The sequence below is a fragment of the Vulpes vulpes genome, chromosome 12, assembly GCF_048418805.1.
Source record: "Vulpes vulpes isolate BD-2025 chromosome 12, VulVul3, whole genome shotgun sequence".
Taxonomy (NCBI): Eukaryota; Metazoa; Chordata; class Mammalia; order Carnivora; family Canidae; genus Vulpes; species Vulpes vulpes.
In genome coordinates this window covers 68,587,831-68,605,655 of record NC_132791.1, presented here as the reverse complement: position 1 = coordinate 68,605,655, position 17,825 = coordinate 68,587,831, and the positions used below count along the sequence as shown (strand labels likewise).

At 38.9% G+C, this 17,825-nt stretch overlaps 1 protein-coding gene across 3 annotated transcripts in view; it reads right to left on the bottom strand.

The window, feature by feature from the left end:
• Positions 1 to 10,567: 10,567 nt before the first annotated feature.
• FEM1C (fem-1 homolog C) overlaps positions 10,568 to 17,825 on the bottom strand; it is a 56,865-nt gene continuing 49,607 nt past the window's right edge. For all 3 annotated transcript variants that reach the window (XM_072728780.1, XM_072728781.1, XM_072728779.1), the window contains one exon: positions 10,568 to 15,304. In XM_072728780.1, the coding sequence (XP_072584881.1) occupies positions 13,995 to 15,304 (1,310 nt within the window). In that variant the 3' untranslated portion in view covers positions 10,568 to 13,994. The remainder of the gene's footprint in view (positions 15,305 to 17,825) is intronic.

The following is a 17,825-nucleotide window of genomic DNA, read 5'->3' as shown; positions in this document are numbered from 1 at the left end:
GTTCATTTAAAGGTTAAAATCCAAGCAGATCTAGTATTTATCTTCTCACCTACTTTTCCACCAGACAATAATATTAGCTACTGCATTTATGAACAAATTACTATGTGCCAGGTGTGCTACTGGGCACTTTAAGTGCTTTATTGATTCCTTGTAAAATCTTTGTGAGATAGGTATTATTAATTCTCATTAATTGTAGAACTGAGGCTTGGAAAAGTAAAGTAACCAGCTCAAGGTCATATTGCCAGTAAGAGAGACTCATGCACTTAAGAAATACATTAATCTTTACTCGACTATTTTACTCATTAGTTTCCTTTGTGATTTTTGTGTTCTGCTCATCAATGCCTTTGATCTAGTTTGCTGAATCTGAGTGAATAAAACCACCTGTAATTTTACGTTTCTAGAAAAGGCAGTGTTCAGTCATCACCTAAAGACACGTAAACACATGTATCATTAATACTAACCCCTTTAATGCTGCAATTGTATGCTACAGAGAGGATATATTGAATGAATCCAGGGCAGTAAACAACCAACCAAACAGGCAAAGAACTCCCAATGAGCTCTGACTTATTTTCTGAACAGATAAGTTTCTCAGCCACCAGAGCCAAACTATTTTTTCAGCTGTTTGATGATGGGGGTAATTTACTATGTCTTCTCTGTGTCTGTGCTTCTGTCATGCCCTGTGGGTAGCTAGGAGACTGGCAAAACAAATGTGGTCACAATTATTTCAAGTGTGTTCCCATCTGATGGATCTAATTTTTTCTTAGACACCTGACATTTGAATGGCTATCATATTCTGTGAGTAAAAACAGTCTTGTCATTATCATTTCATAAGCCATCCTTAACTTTAGCAGGAATACTCCAGCAAGTATGTTATCTGGTATGCTGTCGACACAATCTAACAAAGTGCATTTAGCTCTATACTAAATAGTGTCTTGGGAGGGATCTCTCTCTCTCTCTCTCTCTCTCTGCATATCCATTTAGATATATCTGTAGGTCTCTATATAAAACATATGTGTGTATATATATTTACATATATATATATACATTATATGTAAATTCCAGTATTCCGGCACAAATGGAATAATGAAAGATCCATTAAATGCACATTTCTTTTAGCTACCTCAAGATATCAGTCCACTGTTAGCGGCGTATGACATTCTCTTAAAGGGTCATGAGACACTAAATGCTTCACAAACATGTAAATAAGAATAAAAATAGAACTTGTACTTTGCAGAAGAAAATAACCCATGAGTGAATGTTTCTAGTAAAGGAGAGAAAATGCGCTATATCAAATTTTCACCCTCTCTTTTACCCTGGACATTATAAGCAGGTTTACTTGAGCTGGGTCTACAGTCTGCGACGTCAAAATGAAGACCTCTCTGTGGCTCAAAAAGTTCTTAGCCCCAGATCTGGGCCTCATTACGGGTTGCTCTAAGGAACTTTGTTTTTTCTATGGTGGCAGAGGAAAAACAATGTTTACATTCAGAAGTGAATCCCAAGGGCATTCCCAAGGTTATATTTATACAACTTTCAGCACAATTATAATTCTATGCCTTTCTGACCCACTAACAAAATATAACTGAACTCTGGAAAGAATATCAATATAAGAATGACCTTGATTCACCTCTAACTTATAAAACTGAAAACCCTCTAATAACTCTTGGACTTGTGACCCATCAGTTTGAAAAGGAGGCTGGCATCTTGCTGAGTGTGGACTGCTCTTGAATCACAAACACATGGAGATGGACGTAATACCTACATGGATGGGGTAGGAGTATCTCATGGCTGGGGACTCTGTACCCAGAAAAGGCAGCTCCTTGAGTCTGAGTTACACATGACATCAGGACCCCGGATGAGTAGTTCACAAGAAAACCTCAGCCTCCTCGTCCAGAAAGGCAGCTAGGAGCCTTTGTTGTCTGCCCATTACTCCGCATCAGGTGAAATAACTGAATGCTCTCACATGAAACTAACCAGAAGCCCATACACACTGGACATAGGATCCAAATTAATTTCGCCCTCTTCCTGTAGGATGATCAAGCTGAAAATTTAATGTAAAATATGAATTCTAGAATCCTTGGAACCCTGATTGCTCTGTAGGGATATTCCCTGAACTCCCAGGTCTCAGTCCTGAAGAATGGCCACCCACTGAGGACAGCTATAAAAATAAAATTAAAGGTGCACCTGGGTGGCTCAGTTGGTTAAGCATCAACTCTTGATTTCGGCTCAGGTCATGATCTCAGGGTCTTGAGATCGAGCCCCACATGAGGCTCCATGCCTAGCTTAAGATTCTCTCTCTTCCTCTCACCCTTCCCCGACCCGTGCTCTCTCTCTCTCTCTCTCTCTAAAATAAATAAATTTTAAATAAATAAATAAAATTACAACCTCCAGGAGGAAAGGAGGCTCACCAAGAGGGAGAACCATACACAGGAGGATTGGCAGCCCCTGAACTCGAGACAGGCTGCTGAAAAGGAATCATGAAGTAAGAATATTAACACAGTGCTTGAGAGAAACTGAAAAAGGAACAAGGCTACTTGTACAAAAGAGAACTTCTGGAAATAAAAACAGAGGCAGTAGAAATTTCAAAACTAAATAGGCTGGACAGCAGGTGTAGGGAGAATTAGTGAAGACAGAGGAATGGTTCTGGAAGATGAGAGTCTAGGACAGAGACAGTGAAGAGTTAAGAAAACAGACAAAGAAGAAACCAGAAAAGTCTAACAGTGGGTCCAACTAGAGTCCCAGAAGGGAAGAATCCAGAGAATGAGGAAGAGTCAGCACACAAAGATACAATGGGCAATAACTTTCCAGAACGGAAAAAAAGATGGGAATCCACAGATTGAAGAACCATACTGAGTCACAAGCAGGATAAAGAGATTAGTCGCAACCTAGTCACATCATAAAAGAAACTGCAAAGTGCTGAAGACAGAAGATCTCAAAGTAAGTGGGAGAAGAAAAAAAAACCCAAACTGATCACCCACAAGGGAACAAAGAATGACACAACTTCTCAGCAGCACTGGACACCAGAAGACAATGGAAGAGTAGCTTCAAAATGCTGAGGGGCAACACTGTCCATAGAAAAGCTGTTAACATACATCTTTAAAGTGTCTTCTGTATGTTAGGAAGAATTTTCCTGGGGCACCTGGGTGACTCAGCAGTTGAGTGTCTGCCTTCGGCCAAGTCATGATCCCCAGGTCCTGGGATCAAGTTTAGCATCAGGTTCCCCACAGGGAGCCTGCTTCTCCCTCTGCCTTTGTCTCTGCCTCTCTCTGTGTCTCTCATGAATAAATAAATACAATCTTAAAAAAAAAAAAAAAAAAAGAATTTTTCCCCAAAGGAAGAAAAGTAGGCTGCAGGTAATGAACAGTGCTATTTGTGAAACTGGTAAATATAAGTCCCTTGGAGCACAAGTAAAACGAGAAAATGATTCACTCATATGAGAGAAGCGTTAAAATCCGGGGTGAGCCATCCTCTTAGGTGTGTAATGACCAGAAATTCAAGAGGTAGGAGAGAGGAGGGAAAACATCCCAAGGTGCGTGGAGCTCCATCAAGCCGGCATGCATGCTGTATTCATCTTCTGGGCCTACTCCAGTGATTTACCATAAACTTGGCTTCAAATGACAGCAGTTGCAGCAGGCAAAGTCCAAAAGCCAAGTGTCAACAGGATCAGCTCCTTCGGAAGATCTGAGGAAGAATCTGTCTCCGCACCCCTCCCAACTACTGGTGGCTGCCACCAGCCCTTGGCATTCTGTAACCTGTGGCTACAACCCTCTGATCTCTGCTCCCATCTTCACATGGCCTCCCTGCAGTGTGGTTCTGTCCTCACGTGGCCGTCTCCCTACTAGTCTCTTAAAAGGAAACACTCTTCATTGGATTTAGAGTCCATCCTAATCCAGGATGACCTCATCTTGAAATCCTTGCCCTATAAATATATCTGCAAGGACCCTATTCCAAATAAGGTCACATTCTGAGGTTCTGGGTGCACATACGTTTTGGGACTACAATTCAATCTGGTATACATATTAAAAAATGTAAAAGTAGTCACTAACAATGTTTTTTTGTTTGTTTGTTTGTCTTAAGAATTCTAAACAAATGGAGAGAATAAGAAATAAAGAGAACAATCTCCCTGAAGGTAGGAAAGGAAGTAATATGGTAGAAATCCAAATGAATTAGAAATTACTTTAAATGTAAATAAGTTAAAATGCAATTGTTAAAAGACGGAGTCAGATTAGAAAAATGAAACAAACCCAAATCAACATATGCCATTGCTGATGAAAATATTTACAGACTTGAGTAATATCCTATTTACCATCTTTCTCAGGGCCATAGCTCAGACAAAAATACCACATTCTTACTGGATTAATGTCCTGAAATCATTTTCACTTGTGTCAACATTAAAAACAGATGATAAGGCCACCTGGGTGGCATAGTTGTTTAAGCATCTGACTTGGTTTTGGCTCAGGTCGTGATCTCAGGCTCCTGAGATGGAACCCCATGTCGGGCTCTGCACTCAGCATGGAGTCTGCTTGAGATTCCCTCTCCCTCCCCCGCTACCCCTCCCTCTGCAAGCTCTCTTCCCCCTTTCTCAAATAAATAATAGACCTTTAAAAAACATAGACTATAAACAGAGGCTAGAGTACAGAAAAAAGGAAAAACATTGCTTTGAAACCAAATTTCCCCCATTCTAATGGTAGCAAAGAAGTTAATTAAGTTAAATTTTCTGGATAAGTTTCAAGGTTTTTTTTTTAAAAGTAGTTTTAGATGACTTAAAAGATTAACAGAAGGTTAAAGCAGTGAGATATATTTTTTGATCCATCCCTCACTCGTCTTTATTCTTCTTTCAATTTTATATCTTCGTTTAAAAAAAAATTCTCTGAAATTCCAGACTACAGAGAACAGATCTTGTTATGATACCTGGTAGACTGACTGATTTTCAATCGTGGTGAGCACACATTCTGAATGCACAGTATGGGCCAGATTTAACGAGTTCAGAATACAAAAAAGGTCACTTGCCTGCATGCGCACACACATATTCAAAGGATAGCTCCTTCAATTTTCTGTAAGAAAAAGTACATATTTCAAATAAGATATAAAGTACAAATTTTAGCACAATAATGGTGTCAAAAAGATGAAGAAAATTCAGCCAATGGACTATGTACGTTCTAAACCTCATTTTGATAAAAAGATGAAATAGTCCTGGTGAGGGGAAAAGGTATACAATGTTATATTTTTTAAAAGATCTTATTTATTTGAGAATGAGAGAGAAAATACAAGAGGTAGGAGGGTCAAAGGGATAAGCAGCCAACCTGCTGAGTGGGGAGCCTGTTGTGGGCCTCGAACCCAAGACCCCAGAATCATGACCTGAGCCGAAGGCAGACATTTAACCTACTGAGCCACCCTGGCGCCCTTGTACAATGTAATATACAAGAGATTTTAATTTAAGATCGATCTCAATTTTTATTAAACCTAAAAGCCAGAAAAACTCTCTGCCCCTCCAGAACAGCTAAAAAGTGGCTTTGTTTGCCTTTTCCAAAATACTGCTCACTCTTCAAATGGCAGGGTTGTAAGGTTTGTATTTGTAAGGTTTATACCCCTGGCTCACTGTATAGTGCCTGATGGTCAACGCATTTACTGAATGTGTGAATTTATGTGATAAATTGCCCCCAGATTTATTTTCCTTCTGCCATAAAGCCTCTCTTAACTTTTCAGAACACTGGCAGGCTGGAGTTGCTTAAACTCTTGAGAGTCAGACCTAACTGTGTCCCTTCAAGTCATGGTGTCTACAAGGTATGCATAGCTGGAGTCTAAAGAAAAGCCAGTTCAGTCAATACAGAGCACTATGTGTTACAAGAGTTGCCAGCAACCCTCTTATTTTGGCTTTCAGCACAAATTGATTAAGGTGTGTGAACATGTGATCATGGAGAATAATCCCATCTTAATGCAGTGAAAAGCTAATGAAGGACTCTTCCCTAACCTTGCCCCTCACCGACTCCTAACAGACCTCGAATCTCACGTCATCTTTAAGGCCGATTCAAATGGCAAGAAAATCAATTTCGGAACTTGTGATTCTATTTCGGTAATTGTGACTTCTAATTTTAACGTGATAAAGCTAGAAAATCAGCAAAAGCAGTGAAAAAGATAACTAGAGTCCGATCTGCTGAACCATCAGCTGAGACAGGGAGAAGAGAACAGGGTTAGTTGGCAACAGGTTAAATATTTATATTTCTACGTGAACATTTTATACATGATGTCTCTTAGACATTTCCTTGTTTTTGAGGGTGAGCCACAGCTTGCAGTCAGAATCTTCCACCACACTCAAGTTTTGTTGAGCACAAATGGTGTTGTCTTAAGTAACCTTGGAAAATGATCATTTGACTGGATTATTATAAGGCTGAGGATAAAAAGAAATTTAAAAAGAAGTGTATATAAGCCCTGTATTCTGCTAGGTCAATTTCTTGCATGACTACTGGGTTAGCATTTCTGAAACTACTTTAGATGGACACCAGGGTTGAAAAAAATAGGCAAATAAGTGATAGATAATAGGAGTCAGGTTTCTTACGGACAGAGAAAGAAGTTGCAAATAAAGCCAAGGGAGAAAGCCAGAAAGAATCCCAGGGGCTGGATGAAGTGGATAAAGAGTTGGAGGCAGAAGCATGAACTAAGTTTTATTTTCAGCACAACAGAGAAGTAACTGTAGGTATGTGTATGTCCTGTGTCAATATACATTCAACAAGTGCATCCGACTATCAAGCCTTGCATTCTGAGTATCATTCCCCAATAAAAGGGAACAAGGCTCCTTGGAGAAATACAAGATGAACCTGGAATATTTTGTGGTGTCAGGGAGTAAGGAAGCCTCAAGAGAGAAAAAAAGTTAAAATGATGTGGCTCCCAATGGTGAAAACTAGAATGATCTGAGTGATGAAACATTACAGTATTTGATTGTAACACACAAAAATACATATCCATAAGCCTATGCTGAAAAATGACCGAATGAGGGAGAAGGGGCAAATCTCCATTCTATTAAGAATTCCAAATAATAGCAGCACCTGGGTGGTTCAGCCAGTTGGGCATCTAACTCTTGATCTCAGCTCAGGTCTTGATCTCAGGGTCGTGAGTTCAAACCTCGTGTTGGGCTCCATACTGGGTGTGGAGGCTACTTGGAAAAAAAAAAAAAGAGAATTTCAAATAATATATGCAGATACCCCCTCTAGGAAGTGGAGCTTAATTTCCCTTCTCCATGAGCAAGACTTGGGCTTAGTGACTTACTTCCAACAAATAGAATATGGAATGGAAAAATGGTAAGTCTCCAACAGTGAAAGAAACCTGGCAGACACCATCGTAACCCAATGTTCAAGGTTAATATCACCAGTGGTAAGTCATGTTGGCATCAGGTACCCCCAGTGAGCGTAGTGAGAACGGTGTACCACTTCTGGTATTCTTCCCTAGAAAATCACAATCCAAATAATCACGATTCAACTATATATCAAAACTCTGAGAGGGCGTGGGGAACATCACTAATGTTCTCTTAACTCTCCAGGATAAACGGGTCACACTCATTTAAATTCATTCTTGACCTAATTCTATTTTCAGCATCTCCTGAATTTTAGCTACCTCCCACTATTTTAAGAATGTGCTTGTCTTGAAAGAATTGAAGATTTAAAACAGAACAACAAAAGACAGAAAACATACATTAGCATTAACTGCGTATAACTGGGAGGCAAAGTTGGTGGTTTTCTTTTTGCTGATTTCCCAAAGTCTTCAATAGTAAGCAGATATAAAAATTGTCATTTGGCATAGTGCCTGGTACAGCAAGAAATTCATTATCAGTTCCACTGAACTGGTATGACAGGTACTGGTAAAGACTCAAGGTGGGGATGGTTCCCAGAACTGTGCCCCAGCTTCCAGCCATAAAGGACAGACCCCTGGGGGTGGGAAAGGTGCCATCAGGACTCTGGGGACCAGAGCTGATGATGCCCACAAAGTACAGCAACAAGGGAATCTCTGCCTTCCCTCCATCAGACCATCCCTGCAAATGGGTGGGGACCATCCACGGTAGCAGCTCTCCCTGGGGGTTCCCAGTGGGCTGCTGTCACAGTGCGTCAGTGGGGAAAGCCCCCAGGCTCTGCAACCCCAGTCACAGGGACACCACGGTCCCTGGACATCCTGAGAAGAGGGGCCTGCCCTGTGTTAATGTCAAGGACCATCCAGCTCTCCAGGCAGAGCCCACTGGGAGGACCCAACACTGGCAGCCCTTTTGAATACAGGTTGCTAAACTCTAGAAACACAACCTTGAAGTAGCCGCAAGAAACAACCTCAGTGCAGGTGTCCCTGTAAGAGTCCTGACCCTGGCTGTCCAGCCTCACTCTATGTGTTGTCTTTTTATTTTTCCCTAGATGGTCTGCACAGGACTCTTGTGACTTCAAGCTATGTAATTTTTCTTCTTAGCTTTTTAGTAATCTCCAGTTGAGCCCTTGTAACGAATATATTGAATAAGCACATTTTTAAAAACAGAGAATCAAAGTGTCTGCTAAGTTTAATTTTTAAAAAAGATTTACTTGAGTGAGAGGAGCACATGTGTGGGGGAGGGGCAGAGGCAGAGAGAGGCGAATCTCCAGCAGGGACCACACTCATGGCAGAGCCGGACAGGGGGCCCGATCTCAAGATCTGAGATCAAGACCTGAGCCCAAATCAAGAGTCCGACGCTTAAACGACCGTACCACCCAGGCACCCCCATGGTGCCTGCTAAGTTTTAGAACTAAGTATCATCACAAGTGATATTATCATCTACAAAGACATTCAATGATAAGGATGAAAAGATTTTTAAAAATATCACTCCAAGGATCAAGTAGTCCTGGTTATCTGTTCTGTGAACAAGGGAAACCTGCCAGCAACAAAGTTATATTTGGTCTTTCCAAAAAGTAAAAGAGTAAATTAAAAGGTAAGGCTTAAATAGGTCTAAAAGAACCAAGTAGACCTCACATAACAAGAGACTAATTACTGGGAAGTTTTGTATATTTTAATTTTTCTGTAATAGACACATTGTTTTTCCACTTTTGTTTTTAGTAATAATGTCAAATTCTTTAAAGCACTCTACTCCCCAACTCACACCGAAGTATACAGTTGGTTCATAAGCACCTAGGATGTTTCAGGAGAACTACTACTCCTTGAATCCTTCTTCAATATGAATGTGCATCTTAAATGTATCCTTTTATAAGTTTAAATTTTCAATTTCTTAAGGGCAGGGAACTGGATTCACTTTTGCAATCAGACATAAATATTAGATTAGGAAAATAAAATTTAGATTTCTATTAAGCTAACTTTAGGAGAGCCAATCTTATTTAAAATACCTTTATAATAAAATGTAACAGGGTGGCACCCAGAAACCAATTATTTTACAACTCCCATGACCCCAAATTACTTAAGAAAACATTCTGGAGGGTTTTGTGCCAAGTGAAGTAAGTCAGAGGAAGACTCATGACTTCAACTCTACGTGAAATCTAAACAAAACACACAGATTCTTAAATGCAGAGAACATACTGGTAGTTGCCAGAGGGAAGGAGGGTGGGGGTTGGGCAAAATAGATAAGAAAGAAAAAAAGAACAGTCTGATAGTACAGACATGGAAAAAATAAAGATTAAAAAGTATGTTGAAGAAACAGTGTCCTTAGGACTTAAGGCTTTTTCTTGTTCGAATCCTTAAAAATAGAACTTTCTTATCCTTATAAATTTGGAAGATTTCCTCTTAACTACTGGTGGTGGTGGTGGTGGTCAGGGGACATTGAACCAAGGATAAGCAAGACTAAGGTTGAAAAGGGTCCTGTTAGAAAGACAAGTCTGTACTTGTTACTGGCAAGGCAGGTTAATGATTCAAGTAGGGAGAGCCTATACAATTGGTTATTTCAATTTATGTTTAGAGTTTAGAAATTACAGCCAGAGTATTTTCTGGACCTACCAAAAAAACCTACATACAAGAAAAAGACAAAGACTACCCAGATGTTATGATTAAGAAGTGATGGAAATAAATCATGACACCTACCTTCATAGTAATATAATTACTGACACACTTCTGATACCTAATACCAAACTGGTTAAAATAAAAGACTTACAAGCAGCCCCTCTCCTGGTTAAAATACAAGACTTACAAGCAGCCCGTCTCCTATGCACTGAATAAGTCTTTCTGTATCTTAGTTTCTGTGGTCCTCACTGGAAAAGAAATTAGAACTGTGGAAAAAACATCTTTGTTTTTAAAATACAAGTATGAACAATCAATGTTCTAACAGTTCTGACCTTAAATTACCAAGTGGGCATTTTTTGAAACAGGAGCACACTATCAAAGTATTAATATATTATCAATCAAGTATTAAGAGTTAATACAAGGAGTGCCCAGGTGGCTCAGTCAGTTGAGTGTTGGTTTCAGCTCAGATCATGATCTCAAAGTTGAGGGATTGAGCCTGGGGGTATAGAGCTCCGCACTCAGTGGGGAATCTGCTTGAGATTTTTTCCCTCTGCACCCCCCTCCCCACCCGGCATCTTTCTAACAAAATCTTAAAAGAGTTAATACAAATACGCTTGTATTTGGTGCAAATTTAATTTTATTAAACCTTACAATGAATGTTGTGGCATATCATTTTCCATTATGTGACAATTTATTGGCTGGCATCTGAGTACAGTACTTCTTCTGAAAAATACACAATGGGAAGTGACGAAAGGGAGAAACTAGTTGTTTAGTGATATATAAGGGTGGGGGAAAAAAAGAAAAAAAGAAATAAGAAAGGATGACGACCAATTAGTATCTTTAGGATCTAACTCTAAAATGGTTAAAGTTCCAAGCAATAATGCTGCCGTTGCAGTGCACAAGAATATGGTTATCATCTCATCTGACCCCCACAATTCTGATAATTACAAGGACTATTTTACCTGTAAAATTCAACCTAAGGTTTCAGCCGGGTGATATGATTTTAAAGAGCAATTTTTTCATACATAAAGAGTTTTCTCAAGTCACAGTAGATGGGGGTCTCTTAAATACTATACATTAAGGTAGTCACTTTACAAGTAAGCAATCACTTAACTTCAAAATCATAATGGGCACCAAGTTACTTTTTTGCTGATTTGGGTTTTATGCCCTTGTCAGATTTATGGATAAGAAAATGACCCTTTTTTAAAAACCTACAATCCACTTGTCTGTATAAAGTAGACTGGTATCTAATCTGAGTAAATGGAGTAAAATGACCGTTTCTTCTCCAGGAATCGTCAGTAGTGGAACATCTAAAATTCAGCAGGTCTGACAAGGCATTTTTACAGAAATGGCATCAACTTATAAACTCCAGCCAACATCACTGTGCTAAAGTGGATAGTTTAGTTCGACCCACAGGAGCACAATTAGCTCATTAAGTTTTAAAGGACTCGTAGTTAAAAAAAAAAAAAAAGTAACACAATTTTTTTTTTTTAATTCAGTCAACAATTTTGAGAATACTTTCTAACAAAAGCCTTAACAGTGTCTGGGGTCACATTCATTAACCAACCTCCAACAAAATAAAATCATGGACAGTTCAGAGCTATCAAATCAAATCACTTGTCAAGAACTAACAGTGTTTGGGGAGATGGCCAATGAAGTAGAATTATATCCCAACTGAAATAAGACATTTCAGTTCTCAACACTGACGAACAGTTTTAATCAATCAATATTTAGTGGTGGAAGATGCTAGATGTAAAGAAATCTTTAGTTCCACTAGAGTCGTACAAGTTCAGTTCACCTGTCAAGTAGAGGGAGGTGCACCTAACCATACAAACATGAAAGCTTTCTTATTCCCTCCCAAAAAAGGAGGGGAAAATATTAAGTCACTGAAAAACCCAACTGCTCAGCTTTTACCCTCAAATTACTGGGATCTACTAGAGTAGATTTACTGAACTTACAGTTTCCCTTTTTAGAAAAAAGCAGCTCATGCATATGTACTCCTTATATCACAAGGTTAGAGGCAAATGATCTCAAAATCTCAATGTCTGATATTTCTAGAATGTGTGTCTAATCACAAAATCTTAATATATGTGATAGCTCAAACGTTCCAACAAATCTGCCCATGGTAAATACAGGTTTTAAGTCTCTTCATCAAAAGGCTGGAGAGTGACCACGACTAGTTACATCCCATTCTACCCTTTTTAATGGTGAAATGCAATTCACAACCTAGTAAAATAAGGATACTTTAAAAAAGATTAAATCTCAATTATTTAACTAGAAAAGTCTAAGGCTTTTTTTAAATTTACTACTATTCGTGAGTTGGGCTTTTTTTTTGTTGTTGTTTTTTTGTTTTGTTTTGTTTTTTAACTGAATAAAGATGAAATAAACCTAAGGTGATTCTTTGCAGTGATGACTCTGTAAATACCATGACATCAACCCTCAGGAGAAAATGCAAGCAAAAACCCAAGTGATCCAGCTCATTCAACTCACAGGTAAACTTGAGGTTTTTTTCCTCAAATAAGGAGCTTTTTATTCAGAACAATTTCTTTAAGACATTTGCAGGGCAAATGTGCTGTCATAAATTTTATTCTGAATAACAATAAAGTGCTGAATGATAATTACCTGAATCTTTTTTAGTACTTTTCACTTATCTTTTCTTAAAAGAGCCCTTTCTGTGGCATTAGCAAAGCTGTTGGGAAGAAAAAACAAAAACAAAAAAACCATAAAAAAAAAGAAAAGAAAAGCAGAGTCAAGCTAATAACTCTCAGTAGGGGAATAGGAAGCACTGCGACCTTTTTGTGTTTAACTGTGGTGACAAATAACTGAGACCAAAGTAATTCATGCAAGTTATCTTTAAAGGTATACGTAAGCTGGAAGAAAGGACACTGTTACTGACCTTTAATACTACGGCAGTAAATTGCGTACTAAAATACCTTAATTATCCTAGATGCCTAGATCTGGCTTGGCAAGCATCATGCCACTGACATGCTTTAGCTCTTTTTGTAACTAAAAGTGATCTGCGGTTCAATCACTGTGTATTTCACTGTGACTCATTAAAGCTGTGTGATAAACTTGGAGGTTAAATTTCAGCAAATTCTCTACACCTAATCACATCATCAGCACAAGCAGGACAACGCTGGTGCAGCATGAAAGGTGGGTCACTTTGTAAAGAATCTTCCTTTTACTGCATGATATATTAAGATGACAGACCTAAATTTCAACTGGGTTAATGAGTTAGAAGAGATTTGTTTCCCAAATTTAGCACACAATAATTTCAGTGGATTAGAGAGAGAAACCTCAGAAAGGGAAAAAAAAAAAACAAACAAACAAACAAACAGAAAAGCTTGAGCTCAGGTAGCCAACCTGCAGCTCTAAAAATTGTCATGCTACAAGAGTACTACTTTCAAAAAAATGAGCTTTATAACAAACTTAAGAGTGTTCTGAGTTGAAGTTGACCAACTGCTGCATAGAAAATGTGCTAACATACAACAGTCAAGTTTAAGCCGGTGCATAGAGAAGATAAAGCACTTATGGTAATTGCAAATGGTAACAGGTCCATAAAGGGTGTGCAACCTAGCATGGGTCCATTAAGAGGGGAGAAAGTGGTAAGTAGAAATGGTTAGGAAAAAATCAAGTGGAAATAGGGAAGAAGCTTGGACAAGAGAAGAAGCAGGGAAAAAAAAAGACCTTCAATTGTATAAAATTCACAAACCAATAAAGTATAAAGACACCACTGAAAAACAGTGAACTCTGTCCCAAACACCCAACAGCAAATAGAACCAGAACAGATAAGCCTTTGGCAGACAATTTTAGAAATTCAAATGACATTACATTTCTCAATAATTCACAAACAATATATTATATGGTATATTTATATTAAATACTGGGAAACCAATCCTGTAAATTTGATGCTTCTAATGCTTTAGCCAATGAGAGCACGAGGATATCAAGCTTAAGTGAATGCTGGTGTTCTCACAACAGTGCTCGTTTATGAGGCAACTGTCAGCGATCCGTGCTTTAAACAGTGCTAAAAGATAGTCGGGTTATCATCTGTGAAGTGAAACAAAGGTCTCTAGCTTTTCTGGGATATGCCCTTTATAATATATTCTATGATTCACTATGACACGCGCAGCAAGACACTGCAATGTGGTATGATTTATGGGCTGGATCAAATTTTTAGCGATTTCCTTCTCGTCCAGCAAGTCACTAGCAGTTTGTTTATGTAAGTTTGTGGCATCAAAATGTGCACCTGATTTAATAAGGAGATTCATGATGTCGGGATGGTTGTTCAGAGCAGCGATGTGCAGGGGGCTGTTGTCATCAGAGTCTCTGACGTTGACGTCAGCACCACACTCTATCAGTATGGCCGTGACTTGCAGAGATGGAAATTTACACACAGGGTACCGCCCTACGCAGGTAGTATTCTTGTCCACAGCCAGGTGAAGGGGGCTGAAGTTATTCTTTCCCCTTGGATGCAGCTTAAGAAACCTATAGATAGTCTGCTTTTTGAAATGGTCCTGTTCTAGAGTACAAGGAACTTTTTCTAACAAGCAAATCAAGTGCAAAATAATGGAAAGAGCCTTATTTAACTGTAACGGGTCAGCTGGACACTGAGTTTGTTTGATGGCTCGCTCTATTTCAAGGACACTTTTGCACAGGATGCCCATGAGATCATCAAATGTAACGGTGGTACCCAGCAGGCCTTTAGCTCTATCCTGGAGCATAAAGGAGAACAATTCAGCAAAAGACAACAAGCTGCTGGCAGTCATGGGGCTTAATGGGTCCAAATTGTTCTGCTGCATATCCAAAGCGTACTTCCAGAGGTTGATGCATCGTTTGAAATTTCCAGAATCTGCATAGACAGCGCCTCTGTATCTAATATAGTAGGAGGTATCAGGATGAGAAGGACCCAGAATACGTTCTCTAATTAATAGTGCCTGCATTCTCATCTCATCAGGGTCAGCGATAAGACCTTCTAGCTCTTCTGCACTATTAACCTCCTTGGCGTAATCATAAGCCATTATTAGCGTCTGTGGTACTGGTTTGCTAATTATGTTAGTCCTATCACTGTACCTCATGTTCATTGCCTTTTTCCAGTATTTTAAGGCCCCAAGTAGATCTCTTTTTTTGTCTACAAATGTAGCTCCCAGAAGCTCTAGAGCATTGATCCGTTCTGTCTTGCTGGTCTGTGCGTGGTGAGTCAGAAAATCCACAATATTCGTGTGACCAGTAACACTTGCTGAGAGGAGGGGAGTCATTCCATAACCATCCTTTTCCATCTTGGCACAATACATGAGAAGCATCTTCATGATGTCCAAACTTCCAGATTCTGCGCAATCATGCAATGCAGTATTACCTTAAGGAGAAGGGGGGGAAAAAGAAACATACTTTGAGGAACCAGAAGACCACATAGAACATAAATGTCGCTTAGCAATCTCAAAAAAGGCAGTTCTAGGCTGACCTTCATGGGACAGGCATACTTTAATCTGAACACAAATGAGAAAAAAATGATTCTCGGCACCTAAAACTAGTGTGACACATTGCAGGGGTTACATAAGTACTTGTTGAGTTTGTTGACTAAATGGCCAAATTAGGCATATAAGAAGATCATGAAAGACAGTAAGTGAAAATTCCAAATGAATCCATGGCCTCTTGGGTTTTTTCAATAACATTTTTAAGTGTGTATTCTGTGACTAAAAAGCAATGAAATGAAATTAACCAGCTATTCAGCTTTGCAGACAGTTACTTAACTTTCTGGGTCAGCTTCCACATTTATAAACGAGAAATCTAAGCTAATAATCTAATAATATCTAAGATTCTAACACATTGATAAACGAGAAATCTAATCTATAATATCTAAGATTCTAACAGTAGTCAGAAATTACTTTTTCAATATTTCTGATTGCCAAATGAACCTCAGCTGTCTTAATCAAAATTCTCAGTGACAACATACTTTCCTCAGAAAGCACCCATAAGAAAAACAAATCCAGTAAAAACTGAAAAAATATGTGGGTGGTTCAACTGGAAGTTTAAAAGGAGCCATCTGAAGTGTCCTTTCGTAATGGATTATTTCCCTTTGTAATTTAATTTTTTAAACATTCTTTTAAGATGTACTAAATGTTCCAATGCTGTCTTCTTCTTCCCACACATGGATTAAAATGGACAACAAGCTCTGACACATTAGGAAAAGCCCATATGCAACATATTAAGACATTATAACCACCCAAGTATTTTAGCTGCCCAGCTTTAATGCCAAACATTTTACTACTTTTCGTAACAAAAATTATCACACAGACCTTTGATGTTTACCTATGGTGTTTGCGGAAAATGAAAATTGCAACCGTGAGTCATTTTAGGCACATGTGCAGCAAAGAGTTAACACAGCTGGACAACAATGGCATCTTTAGAAAGAGCTACTTGCAGAGAACTCCCAATGTCAACAGATCAGAAAACTTTCCCTCCCATGATAAGGGCAGCCCACTGTTTGTATAAACAATATAGTTGTGCTGCATACCTGCTTTTCTTCCTGGAGTGTGGAATTTGGGGGTATTTCAGCAGAAGATGCCTATGTGAACAACATCCAATAGAAACCCTGGGCTCCGAGTCTCCTAATGGATTTCCCTGGGCAGACACTGCTCTGTGTAACCTCTTACAAAGAGACAGTGTAAAAAAGCCTGCACACAGATTCTTCTAGGCCCCACCTGTGCCTTTCCCCTTAGGATCCAGCTGCACATCCTTATTACATCACTGTAATAAACATTAGCCATGGCTATAATTTATGTGGACTCATCTCCAGACATGGGGATGGCCTTGGGGGACCCCTGACACATTATGTGTCCTAGAAACTAGTATATTTTTTTTATTAAATTAAAGAACTTTTATTTTATTTATTATTTTTTTAAGTTAGCTCCATGCGCAGCATAGAGTCCAATGCAGAGTTTGAACTCATGGCTCTGAGATCAAGACCTGAACTGAGATCAAGGGTTAGATGCTTAACCGACTGAGCCACCCAGGTGCCACTAGAAAGTAGTTTAAACCTCAATATTTCACACAACAAATCTATAACTAAAATTTGAAAAAGCCAGTTATTACCCATTGGGGCTTGAATCTCTCCATAAGTTCATCCTGGTTAGTCTCCCATGACACCTACAGGAAGTACATGATTATCTGCATACATTTATTCTAACTCAGGATTTCAAAGGTCTACAACAGAACAGCGTCTGATGAAAATTTTTAGCAATGTGTCTATAAGCCAAGCACTAAGAATAAGAAAGCCCAGAACTTCTGACTACTAGTGTTCATTGGTTCAAAATGATTTCAATTACACACAGACTCTACTAAATGTATTTTTTAAACTCCTTTAGGAATCCCTTACATTCTCCCTTTCCTCTAAGAGACAATATAAGAGAAATAGGTTTAGATGGCATTCTTCTCCATTCAGAGTCACATAAAACCAAAGGGTAAGAATGCAAGAGAAGCCAGTTTTTTAATTAACCAAACCGCTGTATTAGAATAACCATACATTAGAAAAAAAAGTTTTCTTTTTCTTAAGTAAAAAACCTATAGAATAGTTTCACATCTAGTAATGGTTGAAGTATTAGGATCACCCTCCTGGTAATAACTAAAAAGCTGAAAAATTTATTTTTAAAAATCTGACCACAGGTAGAGAGCTAAAAAGACCATACGCAGGAGAAGAAAGAAAATCAGACATGTCCAGAATTTGGGGAAGCTTCCCCCAGTGGCCTCTTCTGATTCTGGAAGCAGCAGCTAAATAACTGAGTTTCTGACAGCTGGGCAGGGCCAGAGGAGAAAACTAGAGTCCAGAGTCCCCCAAGAAGGGAACTTTGAAGGCCCCCATACACTTTGAGTTTTAGCTC